Source organism: Hevea brasiliensis, chromosome 9, assembly GCF_030052815.1.
Source record: "Hevea brasiliensis isolate MT/VB/25A 57/8 chromosome 9, ASM3005281v1, whole genome shotgun sequence".
Classification (NCBI taxonomy): Eukaryota; Viridiplantae; Streptophyta; class Magnoliopsida; order Malpighiales; family Euphorbiaceae; genus Hevea; species Hevea brasiliensis.
Genome location: NC_079501.1, coordinates 14,853,548 through 14,874,042, shown reverse-complemented (window position 1 = coordinate 14,874,042; position 20,495 = coordinate 14,853,548). Strand labels below are relative to the sequence as shown.

The window sequence follows — 20,495 nt, the reverse complement described above, 5'->3', positions numbered from 1 at the left end:
GTTCTTCGTTGTTTCGATTCCGATCGGTAAAGTTCTAGGTTCTTCGATTCTGATTCGGTTCGGTACGATTTTAGTTCAGTTCTCGAATCTTAAAATAATTTTATATAATTGTTTCTTTAAAAAGTCATACTTGAATTAACATTTAAGTTTTGAATTGAGTTATTAATATATAATATATCATATAATATATCTTTTAGCTATACCTAAGTTATATAATATTTAATTATAAGATGCATATATAATTTATGTTTAAATATATTATATAATATAATAATATAATTATATCATATAATATACATTTTAACTGTTTATTAATTATATAATATTTAACTATAAAATATAAATATAATTAAGAATTAATATATATGTATATATTAATATAAGATAATAGTTTATTTATAATTAAAAATGATAATGTAATTTAATATATTTATGACTACAATTATTAAGAAAATATAGAAAAATGAAATATAATATTATGTTGTATTTAGTTCATAATTATATAGACATACATAAGTATATATAATTATATTGAAAACATATAATACATCTAAAAAAATATAGAAAAGTATATATATAAATTCGGTTCTTGTTTCGATATGATTCTGATTGGGTTTTTAGTGAAAAATCAAAATCGAATTAAACTATCAAAATAAATTCTGTTCAGTGCGGTTCCTGTCGGTTCGGTATGATTTTTCTATTTGGTTCGGTTTCCCAAGAACCGTGCGTAGCCCTAGACAGACCTGTAGTGTATTATAATCTTATTTGGTTTGTGTTTAATATATTTATGTTGAGGAGCATAATTTTGTTACTGAAAATGAGCTTCAAATATGCTTATATTTAGTAATACAATTTGCCAAGTAAAATGGATCAAAATTTGAAGCATTTTTAAGGAAATGTTGCACAACTAAAAAAGTAGGATCTTTTGCCTGAACTCCAAAGGTAAACTCCTTTCCTATTTTTCATGAGCAACCTATGAATCTAACATTATTTCAGCAAATCCTCTAGTCCTTTGTGAATTATGTGGATCATGGAGGACATAAATACTTTGACCTCTTTTTTTTACAATCAGTATTTTTGAAGATTTTATGAGTCTAAACACATCTTACTAAGTTCAACATTTCAATTTACAAAAATAATTTGCAATTCGTATTTGAGGATATTCCAAGCATTAAGCATGTTTTCTCACAGGTATATTTATGAAATTAAATTCTTAAAATGGCAACACATAGCCGTGCTCCATAATGTACATAAATAAATGTTTGAAAATTAATCTATATGTATCAACGAGGACAAAACACTGACAAATAAACGAGTGACAAAGCGAGTACCATGTCTTTCTTCCAACAACACCAATCCATTCCGAGAGATACCACATCCTGCAAGCACATCTGCGAGAGATACCAAATACTTTATCTCAAACTCAAACTAGCGTAGGACAACACAACCCTTACGCCCAGACGCCCAGATGGAAGTTTGGAGGCAGTTAAACACATCCGCGGGTGCCAAATATTTAGCACAGATTCCTTATCCAAACCAACCAACGTGGACCAACAGCATACGAGTCACAGCATCAATTACTAACCATAGTAGATACACACAATGCTGCTTTAACCTCGGAAAGAATCACTACTGACCATCATCCACTACTTTAACAGAGCAGGTGACAAACAACCACATAGACTGACACCTGAGGCAACAAATAATCGTCATTCTCATAAAACAACTACTTGGTGGCAAATGCAGACGATATTTCCAGGACCAAAATGTACCCAATACTTAGAAATAAAGAGGAAACTGCTCTGCCTTATATGACGTAGAATTATTTATTACCATGGTAGCACCAGGATCCAAGCTGTTAAAGATTAGCTGTTCGACCACTCTTGTCGAGTAGAATAATCCCGGAAAGCATCAAATTACTAACAGCCACCGGCAAGGGCTTAATAAATCCCATTAAGTGGCTAAAAACAATTGAAGCACTTGCCGTACATTTACCCGCAAATGCTTAATTATTGAAAAAAATTGCTCTCCAAAAAAATGCAAACGAATAATGAAACTACATTGCCATTGCTAGCCTGAGAAGGGGAATATCGTCTAGAACGTCAACGTTTTCCTCAGAATCCGCAGACGCTCAACTTCTCTTTCTTTTCAAAACCTGACAAAGAATAAAAAATGGCGGGTCCTAGGTGGATTTGGGATCCAGTATACACGTACAGTGAGAGTGACGAGGCAGAGCGTGAATGTTAGCTAGAAAAGTGAATGACACTTAACACATTTTTCTCGATAATTAATATTAATGCATTTATTTTATGTAAACTACATTATTTGGAATTAAATTAATAATATGCGGTAATATATATATATATATATATATATTTATTGTGATATAAAATGAAATATAATATTATAAAGAGAAATGTCAACAGTTCAATATTTACAGGTGCTCGATTTGATTGATCTTTAATATGATGGATTTGGATAGTATATAATCATGTTTAAGACGGATTTGAATTTGAAATTTAATACTCGTAACGGGCTCAAGTTGAGTTTAAGTTTTACAAGTATATATTATTCGAATTCATTTATATAAATATTTAATTAAATATAAAATATATTTTTTATAATAATATTTATAAATTTTTATATAAAATAAAATTGAAATATTTTATAAAATTAATAAATTTTTAAAATATAAATTATTAATAAATGTAAAATTTTAATTAAAATATATGAAATTTGTAACACTCCTAATTTTTAAATTTATTTTCTTGTGGATAAATATTAATATTTTATTTTATTTAAATTTTAGAAAATTATTTAAAATTTTTCGGATCTTAGAAATCGGACTCGATTTTTCAAAAATATAAAAATTTGATTATTTTTAAAAAATTAATTTAAAGACCACGAGGCGAAACTAAAAATATATTTGGACTCTACGAATTTTTCTGAGTTTTCTAGAATTTTTTCGAAAAATTTTTTAGCCTCGTTTTTTATCCCAAGGCAGAGTAAAAATTTAAAATTTTGTATCATGAATCAGACCGAACGAATCGAACCGGACCGAACCGGATCGAACCGATTGAATCGGACCGGTCTTCTTCTTCTTTTTTCTTCTCCCCGCACGTTCCTGTCGCTCTTCCTCTCTCTCCCATTTTCTCTCTCCTCCCTCCTCTCCACGCCGCCGCCGCCGTTGCCGCCGCCTTCCCACCTCGCCGGCGCACCGCCCCAGCCATTCCTCATCGCTGACCGGCGCTCTAGGCGGTCGGAAACAACGTGCAAAGTCCTCCCCTGCGCAATTGCAACGCTTCACCTTCTCGGCCAAAATCCGGCCGATCCAGCCACCGATCGGATCGGGTCTTGTGTCAAAACACATCTACACCTCGAAAGCTTTCCATAGACACCAAGAACACCAAAATCCATCAAGCGGTTTGCTCAATTTTAATCCGGGAAGTTTTAGCCCATTTTGACTTTTGGGCTAGATTTCTCGCAAACCGTGAACCCCACGAGAAAACCGAGAATACCAGAGCGCTCCACTCGTCGAGAGCTTCGCAGCAATATAAATTTCAAAATTTTCCTACATCGTTTTTCGATAGGTCCCACGAAACTTTGTAGTGTTTTTCCGAGCACTAAATGAGCTTAGAAAATTTCGTAAAAATTATATACTAACCCCCGTGTTGTGGGCTTCGTGTAGGTACCTTCAATTCGCAGAAATTCGATAGTTGCCCTGTCTATGAATTTCCGACCAGACAGACAGGCTACCGAAAAAGTCTAGGAATTGGGTCGAGATTTTAGCTACCCCACCGTTGTCAGACGTCCTGAGCGCGTTCCCGAGATCGGAATCGGCATAGGTAAACCCGAACCTTACTTTTTCTTAATTGTCTAGTGCTTGAATTGGATTAAAAATCCATAAAATATTCGTGGTAGCTCAGAAAATTATGATTCTTTTTGCATTAGCTTAGTAATATTGTTAAGGACTGCAGAGCAAAGTTTTAGAATTTTTAGAATTTATTTGGGTAGTTTTTGCAAAAGGGTCAATTATAAGAACTAAATTATAATTTTTCATATTATGATTGATGACTGTTTGGATGGGCCAAGGAGGGGCTGTGTGATGTGATTGAGTTATGGGTGTATGATTTGTGGATATTGAAGTGTGTTTTAAGCCCTTTTGCAGGTTAGGTAGGTCCTAGGTGTAGGAGAGACTGCCAGATTTTCGATACGACTTAGGACATCTTTGGTATTTTCTCAGTTTGTATTGAGTAAAATGTATTAAATAATTGTAATAAAATTATCAGGTGAGTCGGGACAGCCTTCCTCCTCCGCTCAGCCACCACAGTGACTTCGGTTGAGTCTGTGAGTAGAATATTAATTTTAATTATAATTTCAATATTATTAGATGTTCAGGTATGCTCATGCATCACTTATATGTATATATCTATGTAGTTAAATACTAGGCACATTTTATATTGTATTCTTAATTGATGGATTGCCATGGATGTTGTTTGTGGTAATTTGAAGCAGTGTGTGTGCGTTGGCGTACGTGTGGTATGGTGTTGGATATGGATAGGACGGGTAGACACGGCTTGAGATCTTCACTGGGACCCGGTCCTTCGAGGTAGACACGGCTTGAGAGATTCACTGGGACCCCGTATTTGGTTTATTAAGCGAAAGTCCAGCTTGAGATCTTCGCTGGCAGAGGTTGGATCAAGAGGGTTGTATAGGGGATCAGCTCCCATATATGTATTGTTTGACATTATCGAATGTGTGAGTGCTCCAAATTACCTTTTTGCTGTTATGATATGAAAATTATGACGATGTTGCATTTCACTCCACAGGGTGCATTAGCTTTAGATAGCTATAGAGATTATGGTTAAAATTGATATTTTACTCTCTGTATCGAACACTCACTCCTGTTCATCTATTTTCCAGGCTACAGGAGATTTTTTGTTGAGTTCTAACCTGTCTCTCTGTCACACCCTACTCCTTTGTAAGATGTAACATGATCCCGTAGTACACCTAATGAATTACTGTACTTCGCCTATCAATAACCCATTAAATATACTACAAGGGATTTTAAATTAATTTTTGTGAAATTTAAATCATCGATTAAAATCTGGTATTATAAAAATTTTTCAAAATTTTGGCAGAGTGGCAGGCTGTATTTTGAGAAAACAGTTCTTCAAACCTGAAAAGGAAAACACTCCCAATATGTTTTCTCAAATACAACTCCAATAAACTTCATTTTATCTCCCATTCAAATCTCAATAATCAAATCAATTTATTTTCAAACCAATCTCATCATAAAAGAAATATTTCATTGATTACAAGACTCAAAATTAATATTACAAAATTATTCAGGTAAACGAAATCTCAAATTTACATTTATAATAATTTACATTTAATTATATACCAAAATATTTTACAAGAGTTTTTATACAACTATTCAAATAATTTTCATACATATTATCATATGCATACATCAAAACCTATGTACATGGGTATACCTATGATATACCTGGAGCTGATCTGAATGTGTCTTCAAAGAAGCTTACTCAACTGCTCTACGCTCTTTTCACCTGCGACAACATATAAAGCTATCGCTGAGTGGTGAACTCAGTGGTGCACAACTATAATTTAAAACATAGTACAATAAACATTGATAAAATTTACAGCAAATAATTTAGAAATCTGAATACTCATCAAATTCCAAAACTCAAAATATTCATTGCCAATAATATACATCATTTGTATAAAATGACTTTGATCACGAATTTCAATTTATCAAATCACAACTAAACATTTAAGGTAATTCCAACAATTTATGGAAATAAAGATTAATTCCAATAAAATCAATTATACATAAATTCCATTTGAAATCAAAATTCTTTACTATTCAAAAATTATTCTTTATCTCAAAAATCATTCTTTATCTCAAAAACCATTCTTTATCTCACTAACTATGCAAGACTAATCCGAAAGGGCCATCTTCGGGGTGATTCTAACTCCCTATGGTCCGAGAGGTCGAATCAGATTCTAACTCCCTATGGTCAGGAAGGTCGAATCATCGTGCACAGTATACATCACAATAATGAAACTTCCGAAAGGGCAATAACATATAAACTTAGATCTAACCTCTAATAAGAGGAGAATCTAAGCCTGTGCATGTATCATGGTAATCAAAACACAACTAACTCCATTGTATTCTCAACAAATAAGAGAGACGGGTAATAACCTAGTCAAGCATCTATAGTGAGATATAAAACAATATCACAATCCTTTTAGTGAGCATAAATCATAATACAATTCGATTCAAAGTCAATTCTAATATCCAATAATTTTTATGCTCATCACAATTCAAATCATAAATTTGCATTTTTCCATGCAAATTGCCCATCACAATTCAAAACATGTTCTATCACAATTTTCTAAAACATAATTTATTCAATCCACAACAATGCTTAATACTTGTGAAAACACCATTTTACAAAGCTAAATTCATACATACTATAACAATTTCAATAATCATTGAATTACATCCAATGCTTGTTAAACATAATACATAAGAAAAACATGTCATTTAATCATATGAAATATTCAGAACAAAATCAGTTAAAAACTAGTTGTGCACAAACCTGATTTGAGTCGCTCCTAGTCGCTCCTAGGTCTTGACTCAATATTCTTTATGCTTCTCAATATCTTTATCAACTGAAACACATAATTTAAAGTGTTTCAGTACTCAATGAATTTGTTTCCAACCATAAAATCCAATATCTAAATTTTCTTGGTACTATTCCCTTCAATTCATTTAATTAGTCAACTTATAATGTTGACCCTTGATGCACTATAAGTGAGTCAATTCCAATATTACCAATATATCACATTTTATAGCCATTTAGTGTTGGTATATGTTTCCAATTTCATTTCCAAGTGTATTGCATTTTATTGCAATTTATCGGATTTCGGTGTACTATTTTGACCTAGTCGGACGACCTAGTTCCCTCGATTTTCGGGTTTCGCTCCAAACTATAAACTTGTAGGTCTATGTCTTATTGCACGCGGGGCAAAATTGCAGGTCATTCTGAGTTGTGTAGACCAAGATATGGTTAATTTACCAATGCTAGACAGAATGCACTAAAATGGAAGGCTTAGGTCATTTTTAGGTCACTTTTGGTTCGGCCAGTTTTGATACCTGAATTTGTGCAAGCTATTTGGCTTGGTTCTGGCCATTTCTGGGCTTTGGTGTCTCCATAAGAATTGTAGATCTATGTCTAAACTATTCATGGTAAAAATTTCAGGTCATTTGGACTTATTTTGAGTAAGTTATGGTCAAAACACTAATTATTGCCCAAATGATCAATTTTCACACTTTCAAGTCACTAATCCGGATTTGTTCATTTTTCAAGTCACCTTTTAAGCAGAATTTAGGTAAGCTTCCTTCATGGAAGTTGGCACATTTTGTGCCTAGTTCTACCTCCAATTGGTCTCATACCAATTGGTGTCACACACTTAAGGTTCTAAGCTAAAATATACACCGCCCTGCTACACATTCTTCATCATATACCAATTATACATTCTATACTTACCAAGCTAACCCTTTCATGCCAATTCTGGTTTGTACCATACCATTAACATACTTAACAACACATTTTGGTCATTTTGGACAGCTTGTAACCATTCTCAATATACACATTATAATTCAGAATTTTTCAAAGTCCATTTACACAATTTAATCACATGAACATACCTCATTTACATGTCTAAATCCAAACAATTATACACATGCACATGTTGCCACCATAAGCATCATAATTCAATAAACCAAACCACGAAACAACACATTTTAACTACACTTTAAAGTTGTCGAATTACCTCATTGAACACATCTCCTTCAAATTGCTTTCAAGCTTCCAAAACCAATTGCACCATTACACATACACTTAGTATACATTATCTAAATCATTCCTATACACATAAACACTTACATCAACATCTTAAACAACCATTTACAGGTGAAAACAAGCTAAATATGCTGAATTCCCATGGCTGCCGAAATGGTGTATCACCATTAAATCATCAAACTTCAAAACTTCTTCCACAAAACAACTCACCACAACATCCACTCAAAGTTTAATGAAACAAGAATTAAAAATACACACTTACCACTTTTAAAGCTTGACCAAAACTTCACTAAACTTCTTAAAATTACTATCTAACTCTTCCTTATGATGTGGGGAGCAAAGTTAGTGAAGCAAGCATTGGATTTTAAGTTGAAAATGGTGGAGTTTAGGGAGGTTGCATGAAATGGCCATTGATGGAGAGCTTGAGAGAACCATTCGGCTATGTTGAAGATGAAAGTTGAAGATGATGGTTAGTACTGCCCTCCATGTCCACTAACATTTAAATAATCCACTTAGTGCTCCACTTACCTTAATTAACATTTAAATAACCCTAAGTTTTCTAATTTGCAATTAACACCCAAATTTTTCACTATTTACATTATGTGTCAAGTTTCTCATTTTCATGGCATTTTTAAAATTTAATACTACTTATTTTTAATGGACATTTAGGTCAAAAGGCAACTTGGGGTGTCAAATGACCAAAATGCCCCTATTCAATTTATATTCCCAATTTTTGGTAATACCGAGTTTTGTCGTTTTCTCGATTTCTCGTTTTTCTTTGTATTAATTAATTAATTAATTTTTTTTTTGATATTTCTAATGAAATTTATACTTTAATAAGTCTTTAATTATGTCTCAAAACTAAAATTCGAGGGTTCCCTGCAGTCCTGGGTCGGCTATTGCCAGCGCTGTAACTTCCCTGTGCGGTCACCCATCGCTGCGGTGCTGGCTCGTTTAACTTAGTTTCATTTCATTGCTATTATTTTCCTTTATTTTTCTTGTATTTCATTATTTTATGTCTCCTCACTAACAATTAAATGTAGTTCTAGGCATCCTAGCTGTCCGGATTGACACTGGTCACCGGAACAGTAAAACGCACTACCGAACATAGGGGTATTACACTCTCTCCCTCGCAGGTCGTCTATTAATGTCAGTAGTGTTTGTATAATTCTGTTAACTCCTAGAATTCCGCATGCGTTAGAAATATTTATTTGATTGGGTCTATAATATAATTATCATGTTGGACCTGTAAACTTATTAAAAGCATGTATGGTTGGATTGGATGAGGGAGCCAAGCTCCCATTTATTTTTATGACATTTGATTATATGGAGGATGAGCTGAGCTCCCCAGTTGATTATATATTATGTTTACAGGTCGGGTGAGTCAAAAACTCTTCGTTAAATGGTTCATTTTATAGCCAGACTCTGTCCGGTTGAATTCTTGAAATTGGGCCCAAATGGGCCTTAGAGTTAGATTGAGGAATAATTAGGCTTACTACGGGCTTCGGGGATTTTAGGCTGGCACAGGTTTTAGTGCTGGTCCGGCCCATAGGTTGGGTCGTGACAAAATTAAACGAATTCGAGTATTTTTCAAATAATAATAATCAAATTTGAGATGAATTCTTATAGTTTAAAATAAATTTTAATTGAATCTAGGGCTGGTTCAAGTTTTGAAAGTATTAATTGAATTTGAGTTTAGATAGGGTGATTTTTGTGAATACCTTACTAGTTACTATCCTAATTATCTATAATGTCATTGGATATTATATATTACTTTATTTTATTTTATTTTAAAATTAGTTATACCATAATGTTGTTATTAAAAGAGAGGTAGTTGATTTTTTTTAATCATAATATTTGAAATGGAAATGAAAAATTAGGTTTGAATCCTCTAAACTCTTACATAACAAACAATTGATCATGAGAATGTTATATCACAATTATTATATTTTTTTATTATAAAAACAAGATTTTTATTATTAGTATAAGAGAAGTGTTTGATTTTTTTCTTTTTGGAAATAATGGCTTCAATAAGTATTTGATTATTAGATTTTTTTTAATTAATAGATATAATACACACAAATACAGATAAGTGATAATAATAAATCATTGTTAACTATTAATGTATTTTTATTGTAAAAATAAAATATTATAAATTATTATTCCAATAATATCCATTTGGGTCGAGTTGATTTGTATTTTAAGTTTTTAATAAAATTAATATAAATAACATTACATTATATTTTATTGAAAGTGAAAATATACTAAATTCAAAAAATTTGAATTAACATTATTTATTTATCATTTTATACAATTATTCATATTTTTATAATATAAAATATATTTTAAATATATATAAATAATTATTTTATATTAATTTTTTTTTATATATTGTCCTTATCTTTTTCAGTCGAATAAGTGAAAATATATACAAATTAAAATTAATAACAAAAATAAATCAAGATCAAAATTATGATAATTTTAATAAAATTTTTATTTTTATATAATCTCAATACATGCACAACTTATTGACAACGTGGGACACCATGTTGAAGCATAATTTGTAACAAAATAAAAAATCTTAGAACAAGGAAGGTGTGAATTTTCTTATTTATAGCACGGTGAACCTTACAACTTACTTAATGATGGATTTTACAATTATTTTATTTAAAATAAAATAAAAATATTATTTTAAAAATCAACATTATAAAAATATTTTAATTAAATATATATTAAATATGTAAAATATAAATTAAATAATTATAAAATATTATTTTAAATTAATAACAATAAATACAATTTTTTAATATATATGAGAACATCTTCTGATTTTCATCTCCACCTGGACTTGCTTCCCTTATCCCTCTCTTTCTTCCTTTCTTTGGCAGCATCATCAAGAAAACAAAGGTTAAAAAAAAAAAAAAAAAAAAAAAACCCTAATTTCAAGTCGCCGTTTCTCTCCTCCACTGTGAAATGAAGTGATCAGGTACTTAGAATTCAATTCAAATCCACCTCTTCTCATATCTCTGTTTCCCTATCTATGCATGCGCCTTTCTAAATCCACGTAAATGCCTTTTACCCTTGTCAGATTTGTATAATTCAAATGAATCGAGCTTCTTCCATTTTTTATTTATGTTTGTTTTGCCCTGATTCCCTGTTTTCGATCGTAATTCTCATTCAAATCGGGGAATTGTGTTGTTTGGCTTGATTTCAGAGGTGTATGTTTATTTTTTTGCATGTTGTCCGTTTTTAATTTCTTTGTTTTTGCCTTCTGCTTGTTTGGTCAATTGAATTTCAATGATAGACTCTGTTTGGTTCCCTAGAAAGTCCTGAATTGAGAAACTTTGTAGGTCTTTGCATTGTATGGTTGATAGTTCTGTTTTATCTGCCCAACTAAACTAATCGCTCTGTTTGCTGATTGTTTGTATCAGATTTAGTTAAACCAATCGAAAGAATAGGAATAAATAGGGTTTAGGTAGATTCATTTCATAGTATAATATTTTTGTTGACAGACAAATGGTGCACGTCGCTGAATTATGATCTGATTTCAGAAAAAGGTTCAACTGATTTTGTTCTCTAGAACAGTTGGTTTTGAGTTTGTGTAATTTTCTTTTTTTTTTTTCTGATTTAGGGTTTGGTGGTAGGTTTTGATGCTGAATTTCTAATCTTCTTTTTTATTGTTTTAGCATCAATGTAGTCAGAGAGTTGGCATCATTTTGATACGGAATTAAAGTCTACACTGTAAATACTTGACTTAGAGGAGGAGTAATGGAGGCTAATGTATGTGACATCAATCACTTGGATGCTGATGTCCTGTTGCCTCCTCGGAAGCGCCTTCTTGCAGGATTCAAGAAACAGAGTTCTGATGGTGATGCTGCCTTGGCTTCTCCTGCAGTTGCTTCATCCTCATCCTCGGCATCTCCTTCTTCTCCTCCCCCTACTCTTTCTCCATCTCCTGTGTCCCCATCTCCCCCTTTGCCAACTCCTTTTTCTCCATCTTCAAGTGAATTTCAAGCCCGCCTCAACAATCTTTTGACTTCTCATTTTAATAATAGCCATAATCTTTCGCCTGAGCAGATTGTGGAGGCCTCAAAATCAACAGCTGATGCTGCTGTTAAGGTTGCAGAAGCTGCAAGAGCTGCAGCTCAGGAGAAGGCTATTATTGCAACAAAAGCTGTGACAGCTGCTAAAAGTGCATTAGCCTTGGTTGCATCCTTTCCTAAAGAGGCAGCTAGCAAGGAGAAGAACTTAAAAAAGAATAAGCTGAAGAAGCATGTCCAGGTTCAACTTTTGTACAGAAAGCACCAACCTATTGAGAACTATAGGGATGATGAAGAGTTAGCTCGTAAGTTGCACAGGGTTATAAACAGCTCCCCTAGAATTTCAAAGAACTCTTCGAGTTCTGATTTTAAGGGTCATAAAAATAAGAAGCCTAAAAGCTCACCGACTTCTGAGAGAACTAGGATTTCAAATGGAAGTGTGGCATTTGGAGGAAACCTGTCTTCTATGTGCAACGGACATGCTATAGCAGGTGAATTGGATTCTGAAGCCTCCATTGGCGAGGTATGCACAAGTACAGCAGATGAGAAGACATCCAAATATGAAAAGGCTGACCAATTAGAGATGGATGATGGGGAAGCTGAATCAAGTCACTCAAAGGAGAAAATATGCGGAGGTGCAGGTTCGCCGGGTAAAAAGAGGGGAAGACTGAAACTAAAGAAGTTGCCATTAAGCATTTGTAGCTCTAGGGATAAAGCAAACCCCAAGGATGATATTGTTCCCAGAAGTTCCCCATTGACTGACAAGAACATGGGCAATCCTACAACTGGCAATAAGCCATTGTTTTCTATGGAGCCTTCAGCTGATAATCTGATGCCAATTGATGTTGCACCCGTGCGGAAATGCCAGGAGTTCAAGGCACCTGCTTGTGTTAAGCAGAATAAAGTGATTCAGTCATAATTGTCAAATCCTTCTGGTAGAAGTTGATAGCTGAGGTAGAATTCGTGATGCTCTTTTTTTTTTTTTTTTTTTTTTTTAGTAGGAACGGCTTTATTTGATTTATCTTCTTGTTCATCTTTGGTTTTGTAATGAACTTGAACTGATAAAAAAAAATGTACATTTTAAAAGTTTAATTGCTTGCTGGCAATTAGGTTCAAGTCCATGCTTTCCCCTCCCTGCCCTTGAACTGAAGAGGGAAAGTGCTCAACACTGTTCAAAGATTGATGTAGATGACATCAAAGGTTCAAGTGTTTCAGTAAACATTAAACAAAATTTCTGTTCATTCTTTTTGCATATTGGCCCTGCTACATACACGTATATTTATATTTGGGGTTTCTATTTTTGGGATGATGATTCTGTATTTGAGGTGGAAACAATAAGTGAAATTGCTGTAGATTTTAAAGTTTTTCCGATTGAAAGAAGCAAAATCTGTGCCTGAAAAAAATGTTGTTTAGATGTACGGCATCAAGAAGCAGAGAAGCATTTGTTCAAAGTCTCGGCTGAAGTCCCATTAATTTTTCACTCTTAAGGCCTACTGTATCATTTTTTTTTCTGCTTTCAACCTTTTCCTTGCTAATAGATTCACAAATTGAAATTTCTACTTATAAATTATTGATAAATGTATAATTAATCTAATTTTTTTTTATCAATTATAGGGAAAAAAATCTTCAATTACAGGTATCAACAGATTTTAATTGGTGTTAAATAATTCTTGGTGCAGAGAAAGCATTGGAAAAAATTATAAATATCACGTAGCCTCTATAATGATGTAATAATAATTATTATTATTATTATAGTTTTTTTAAAAATAAATCATTTATTAAAAAAAAACTTAATTAAATTTTTACATAATTAATTTTTATTTCTCATAAAATAATTTTTTAAAATTAAAAAAATAAATTTTTTATTCTAAATTTTCTTTTATAAAATAAATTTTAAAAATTAAAATTTTTAATTTTGAAAATTGATAAAAAATTCTAATTAAATTAAATTTTTATAAAATTTTAGTTTTCAAGGGTTGGCGGCCAAACCAAAAATACCTTTTTAGGGGCAAATCTGAAGCGCAAGATCTGAGTTTGTGATAGAAAAATCTGCAATCATTGTTTTACCGGAAGCTTTTGAACGGGATTTTTTACACTCTTAACATTAAATAAGGGAAATACCCATAAAATTAGTTTTAAAACCTTATAATTTATGTTAGTCAAAATTCAAAGGATTAATTTTCTAATAATTCCTACTTTATTCTAGACTCGATAGCGGTCTAGTGGCCATCCTCAACGAGAGCAACAATATGCTATTAACCTCTTAATTTTTCTAATTTAATTAGGGCCATTTCAACCTTTGCTGCTTGACTATATATATATATATATATATATACATACACACTAAAATTATTTAGTGTGTATGCATATATATTATGAAAATACAAAATTTTAATTTTTTTATTTTTAAATTGTCAATAAAACTAAAAAAATTACATTAGGTGTTTATTTGATATATATATACTATATTTCATTTTTTTTAAATACTCTTTTATTAATTTACTTATTTTTTTTTAATATTTAAACAAATATAATTAAAGGAAAAAAAGTCTTCGTTAAAACAAATTCGTTTATCCTATTCAAACGGGGGTTTTTAATGAAATGCAATCAAACAGGTTTTTTTTTTTCTTTTCCTACGCAAATCGATGATTCTATTCAAACGGAGGAAATTCCCTTTACAGAGTGATACAATTTTCACTAACATGAATTGTCAAAATCAATTACATACGTGGAAAAAGCATGTGTCTTTTTCTGGTTAGGATCATCAGCCACTACTTCCAGTCATTGGAGTTAGTTTCTCTCCCTCGTGTCATTCCCTCAAAATAATCAATTACTATTTTACATTTTAGTTAATCGATAATAATAAAAAAATTCTTTATTAAAAATGTAACAAAAAAAAATAACCAAAAAAATACAATCAATATCCATATAGGTAGAGGGAGGGACTTGAAAATGGTGCAAAGACCATGGATCCCTTCTTCACTTGCCCACCTTTAGTTGAAGGTTGCTCATCCCTACATGCAATTTTTCTATATCACCTTTTTTCATCTCAATCTGTGCAGAAGTTCTGAGATTGAGCCAAGGGTGTTGCAGGCACTGCTGAGCAGTGGGCCGCTTCTCTGGTATAAAATCGAGAAGGGGACAAAGAAATTCTGCAAACTCCCGAGCTTCATTCTCGGAAAATTTGTATTTATCAACCAACAAGCGATCAAGTGGCCAAAACTTCAGCCTTCGAATCCTCTTTAGATCTCCATACCTATCGAAGAAATCCTTGGATCGCGCTCCTCCTACGGCTATCTGCTTATGCAAGAACTAAGAGGTAAATGGGCAACAAAAAGTTGAATTAATATTGGAAGCCATTAAAATATTATGACCATACCTTTCGGGGCATCTTTCCAAGGAGTTCCATCATTAGAGCAAGGTGATCCTAAAACCAAAATACACTCGCATTATTACCATGTAGGTACAAGCTCAGAGATTTGGCATTACCACACAAACATGGTTAGGTGACAACAAAATTGGCATACTAAGAGCAAGACAAATCAACCAGTCATGTCAAGAATAACGATAAGTCTATAATACAACCTATGATTCTACATGTTTCATTTTGCAGATAATTCAAATGTAATTAATTAAAGATGAAGGTTAACATCGATCATCTATAGAAATTCAAAATCAGTCTATATTAAAAACCAGGTTTACTCAAACATCTCTCTCCCTAGGCAAGCCAAAATCTACTCCAGAAATATCTCATTAATTTAATTGAGTTCTAGAAAAAGAAAGAAAAGCTAAACCAGGTGTAAGTCAACTTCCCACCAACCATCTGCTTTTCTTTATATTTTTCCATCACAAAAACTGTTAAAAATGAAAGGAAAAATAGGATTTGTCAATCTTGCTGCAAAGATGGATAAAACGATCAAAGAAAGGCATAAATCAAGCAAACATCATTTACCATAATAATTCTCTGCATGGTAACAATTTTCATTTCTTTCTTCCCTACCTTCCATAACCATAGTCTTCTTAATTTGCTATTTTCTACAACTAACACCATATCACATATAAATTGCATTTAAAGATAAGAAAATAAATATAAATTATTAGAATAATCATGATTTCTGACAATGCTAGAGCATAGATCCTACCTCATCCTCACTAAAACCCTGTCCACCCTTGGGAGCAAACATCATGTCACCTGTAGCAAGCTCAAAAGCAGTGCAAGCAAATGACCACATATCAACAGAGAAGGAATATCCAGACCGCAGAATGACTTCAGGAGCTCTATACTGCCTCGTTTGAATTTCTTCTGCAAACTGCTTATCAGCCCAGCATGCATTTCCAAAATCAACAACCTTGCACCTGACATCAACCCCATCCAAGCATTTCTTTGGTTTTTCCGTAGCTCCTCCCATTGAAGCTCTTCTTTCTGAAATCTTAGCAACTGCCCTCTTTGCTCTCCTTTTCAGCTTCTTCTCAATGATATTCATTGTAGATCCACCATTAAGGCTACCTTCAGGCCTTTGAAGAATTGGTGTGAGCCCAGATCTAATTGGATCCTTGGCAGGATCAATAGTGGAATAGAGAAGAATATTTTCAGGTTTTAGATCATTGTGGATCAAACAGAGTTCTCTATGCAAGTAATCCAGGCCTATCAAAATGCATTTGCATATCTCTCTAACTTTATTCAATTCTAGACCTTTGTAACGACTATGCCTGATTAGCCGCAGCAAGCTGTCACCAAGAAATTCAAGGACCATGCAGTGATGGTGCCCATTTGGTCCTGCATGCTTGAAGTGGTCGATCAATCGCACGACACATTTCGAATTGGAGGGATCACCATTAGCTATAGATGAGAGGACTTCAATTTCGTGAAGGGCAGCTTGAGCAAATTGTGATGCACTTTTCTGGATTTTAAGTGCAACATAATTCTGGAAAGAGAAAAGAAATAAATTCAGAATTAAAGAAAAGAAAAGATCCAGACATTTTACTTCCAGCTTGAATAGGGGGGAACCATTAAAAAGCAGCAGAAATGGAAGTCTTCAAGTGATAGGCAATCAGTAGTTTGCCAAATACTTGCATTGATAACAGCACAAGCCTGGCGTGTGTGCCAACGTGGATGTCAACATTTGATCAGATGAGAAGCCAAAGTCAATGGTTAATATGCACACAGCTAAATTAAATCAACAGAGAGTTGAGTAAGTCTTAACTACCCAGTCAATTTACAGATGCCATGGTGGATCTTATCTAAAATTAATTTTCTATTGATGAGGTGTATACCCAATGCGCACAAGAATCTTCCGAGATGAGGTGTATACCACCAGGATGAAGACTGACTTCAATCAAATGAGACTTCAACTAGGGATTTCACCAGGTAATCCTCTAGCATTGCTACAATGCTACTACAAAATCCTCTCCAGCTTAAACACAAAACAGGTATTTAATCATTAATCTTTTTATTTTATTTATGTAAAACATGGGACTTCATCCCAGCTAATATGATTGGGTATTACAGATGAAGCAATTTTATTGCTAATGCTAACTAAGTTATAAATTTTGAAACAGCAGAATATAACATTCATAATTTTTTCTTGTTATCCCAATTAAGCCAAGAGATGACAAAGAAAAATGCACTCATTGGTAAAGCAAAACATGCCCGAAACAGAATCATTTATCCCATAGATAAAAAAGGAAAATTATTTGCATTTATTATAGTAAATCTATAGGGATCAAATCCAAATAGTTCATAAATCAATTACACACCGTCGTCTGACACCTATTAAAAGCAGAACATAACTCCGCTGCAGCGGACACGTGTGAGTTACTTGGGAGACATGAGAAAACGAGGAAGGATCTCTAGTTCATATAAACACTACAGGTCAAAATAGCATTAACACTGACATTGATCTCATCGAACAAAAACCTATGCAAAAAATAGAAATGAATAACGCCAAAACATTTTGAAATTAATTTTTTTTTTTAAAAAATCAGAAATTTCTTCATCAAAAAACGAAAACAAGAGATTTAGAAAGTGTATAGTTATTGATCAAGATCCAATAAGAAAAGAGAAAAAGGCAGAAGACACAAGGGGAAAAAAATAAAAGAAACAATCTAAAACGGTGACGTACAGAGGATTGAGTATCATAAGCGAGCCAAACTGTGGAGAACTGGCCCCAGCCAAGCTTCCCCTGGGCGATATAACGGCCACCAGCGAACTGATCGCCAACTCTAACGGCATGATAACCACCTTTCCTGTAAGAATCGATTCCCTCATCGTCCTCGGACTCAGAACCCGACGAAGACGAACACGACATCGTTGTATATTTTCTCTCTGCGTGTATGAACGAATCAAAGCACGGTGCGATCGGATGATAATATGGTGTCCGATTGAATTGATTTGATCTGAATATTGTATCAACCGTTCTCTGTCAGAAATTAGAGGGAAAGAAAGAGGAAATTGTATTGGATTAGAATGGAATTAGGGTACGTTAGTTTAGGGAAATGAAGCTGGAAAAAAGGAGAAAGAGAAGGAGAAGACTATGAAATCGAGTGGCCTTCAATACAAAATAGTGTAAGGGTCTCTCCACTTTTTTCTCCTTTTTCCACTTTCGCGCGTGGGTCTGTCTTTGTAAGTTTGTTGCTTCTAAAAGGTGGGCTTGAATTTACAATTTTGCCCTCTGCCTCCGGCAAGTGCAATCGGTTGGATTTTAGGTGGTACGGACTTGTCAAAATGTTCCTATGCGCAAGCTTCCATTTGGTCGATGCGCCTTCTCCACCTGCCTCGTTATTACTTGTTTTATTTACCAAATTTTTTTCTTATTTGTTTATTATTTCGTATACATTCTATAATAAATATATTTATGTTTTAGTTGAGTTGACACATGAGCAAGGAGAAAGACTTGCAACATCCGAAATGATAGAAGTTGGGTTCTTAATTATTAAATTAATGGTGGATTGAAGAAGAGGATAGCAGCATGAAGCTGGTTTGATTCGAAGATGTGCTGGCCGCAGTGTGCTTGCAAGTGATGAGTTTACACCCTCCACGAAGAGTCAATTAGGATGGCTCTGTCAAGAATTTTAGTCTGCATCAGTCTACAAGTCGGGGATCTGTTGGAGAATAGGATGAAATGCCACGTAATAGTTTGCAAGGTTTCCTTTCGGAAATCAAATAAAAATGTGCCAAGCGACTAATTAAGAAAAAAAAATTAAAAAAAAAAGGAATAACGAGTAAGCGAAGTGTTTTCATTTATTTATTGAGCTCCTAATAATAACATCGTTACATATTATGTGAGAGCTTTTCCGTGCATAATTAAATATATAATTTAAATATTTTACAAGATTATTAAAATTTTAAAATATAAATTATTAATTAAATATATACTATTAAACTGGTTAATCAATTTTGAAATGATTACGGATGATTTATAATAAATATTTGAATTTTTAATACAATTTTAATGCTTCTATGTAGTTAATTCATACCCTTTTGTCATTATCTGGATAACATTTGGCATAGGGGTGGTAGCATTAAATACAATAGTACAAATTTGGAACATAATATACATGTTGGTTCCGTTTAGTGTTATTATCAAAATTATTATTGAAAAAAAAATCTATTTAAATATGTTTGTTAAATAATATTAAAATAAATTAATTGAAATTAATTTTAAAATATTTTAATTATAAGAATTATAAATCATTATTTTTTAATATTTAAAATAATATATTTAAAAACATTATTTTTATTAATCCTTCAACCTTAACTTCAAATAAAGTTTTAATAAATTCTCTTATTTAAAAAATGATTAAAATAGGCCATGTGAAAACATGTTGTATAGATCATATTGGGTTCAACATGTTTAATAGACCATGTTTGGTCAATTGTACTTAAAAAAAAAAAAAAAACTGAGATAGAATAATATTAAAAGAATTGACAATTTTTTTTTAATATTTTTTAAATGTATCTGAGCATTCCAAATCATTTCGTTCAAGCAAATGAGTTCACTTCTACTCTAAGTAAGAATTCATTTAAAAACTAATTTTTTTTATTTTCTATGATATATTTAAAATGTAAAATTTAATTAAATTTCACCAAATTTTATAAAATTTACTTATACTAAACAATCCCTACAGCAATCTATACGAACAAAACCAATCTTGAAGAATTTGTTGACATTTCCTCTTTGAACTTTACCAGGTAATTTTCCAATTTATTTTATACATCGATTGCTAATCTTTCATTCTTTCTACACTAGCAGAATTCGTGGACAATATTGAATTTTTTTAATAAGTTGCGATTGTTATGTGAAAGAGCACTGAAATTTTGTGTAAATTTAGAATTATTATAAAATATATGCAAATAATTAAAATATAAAGTCAATTTTAGTAAAATACAATTAAATAAAAAATAAATATTTTAATAATTCAGAATTTTTATTATTACACCTCGCTCTCTCTCGTGTAAGGATTTGAGACCTTTTGACCTGAGAGCGGATTGTGGTTTGGCTCCTTGAGACGGCGTCGTTTCCTAAGATGGATGAAATGAATGCAATACAGAGCAGTAATTTTG

The 20,495-nt window shown here is 32.5% G+C and overlaps 2 protein-coding genes across 3 annotated transcripts; one reads left to right on the top strand and one right to left on the bottom strand.

The window, feature by feature from the left end:
• The first annotated feature begins 10,719 nt into the window (after nucleotides 1-10,719).
• Nucleotides 10,720-13,173, top strand: LOC110672818 (uncharacterized). 2 transcript variants are annotated; one of them, XM_021835706.2, is made up of 2 exons: nucleotides 10,720-10,878; nucleotides 11,579-13,173. In XM_021835706.2, exon 2 carries the CDS (start codon nucleotides 11,661-11,663, stop codon nucleotides 12,849-12,851), a length of 1,191 nt encoding a protein of 396 aa, XP_021691398.2. In that variant the 5' UTR covers nucleotides 10,720-10,878; nucleotides 11,579-11,660; the 3' UTR covers nucleotides 12,852-13,173. The 2 variants fall into 2 exon arrangements, with proteins under 2 accessions (XP_021691398.2, XP_021691399.2); XM_021835707.2 differs by having other exon boundaries at nucleotides 10,727-10,878; nucleotides 11,590-13,173.
• A 1,534-nt stretch (nucleotides 13,174-14,707) lies between these two features.
• LOC110672817 (uncharacterized) lies at nucleotides 14,708-18,538 on the bottom strand. The gene is made up of 4 exons (XM_021835705.2): nucleotides 18,055-18,538; nucleotides 16,075-16,857; nucleotides 15,312-15,359; nucleotides 14,708-15,229 (listed from the first exon to the last, which is right to left on the bottom strand). The coding sequence occupies exons 1-4, from the start codon at nucleotides 18,238-18,240 to the stop codon at nucleotides 14,912-14,914; spliced, it is 1,335 nt and encodes a 444-aa protein (XP_021691397.1). The 5' UTR covers nucleotides 18,241-18,538; the 3' UTR covers nucleotides 14,708-14,911.
• Nucleotides 18,539-20,495: the final 1,957 nt, after the last annotated feature.

What these genes read in the sequence shown, in the direction of transcription:
- LOC110672817 (XM_021835705.2), bottom strand. Translation starts at nt 18,240, where the DNA reads ATGTCGTGTTCGTCTTCGTCGGGTTCTGAGTCCGAGGACGATGAGGGA. An exon ending in CTTATGATACTCAATCCTCT is followed by an intron (nt 16,858 to 18,054) that starts GTACGTCACCGT and finishes TTCTCTTTCCAG; the next exon opens with AATTATGTTGCACTTAAAAT. An exon ending in AGGGTTTTAGTGAGGATGAG is followed by an intron (nt 15,360 to 16,074) that starts GTAGGATCTATG and finishes TTTTGGTTTTAG; the next exon opens with GATCACCTTGCTCTAATGAT.
- LOC110672818 (XM_021835706.2), top strand. Translation starts at nt 11,661, where the DNA reads ATGGAGGCTAATGTATGTGACATCAATCACTTGGATGCTGATGTCCTG.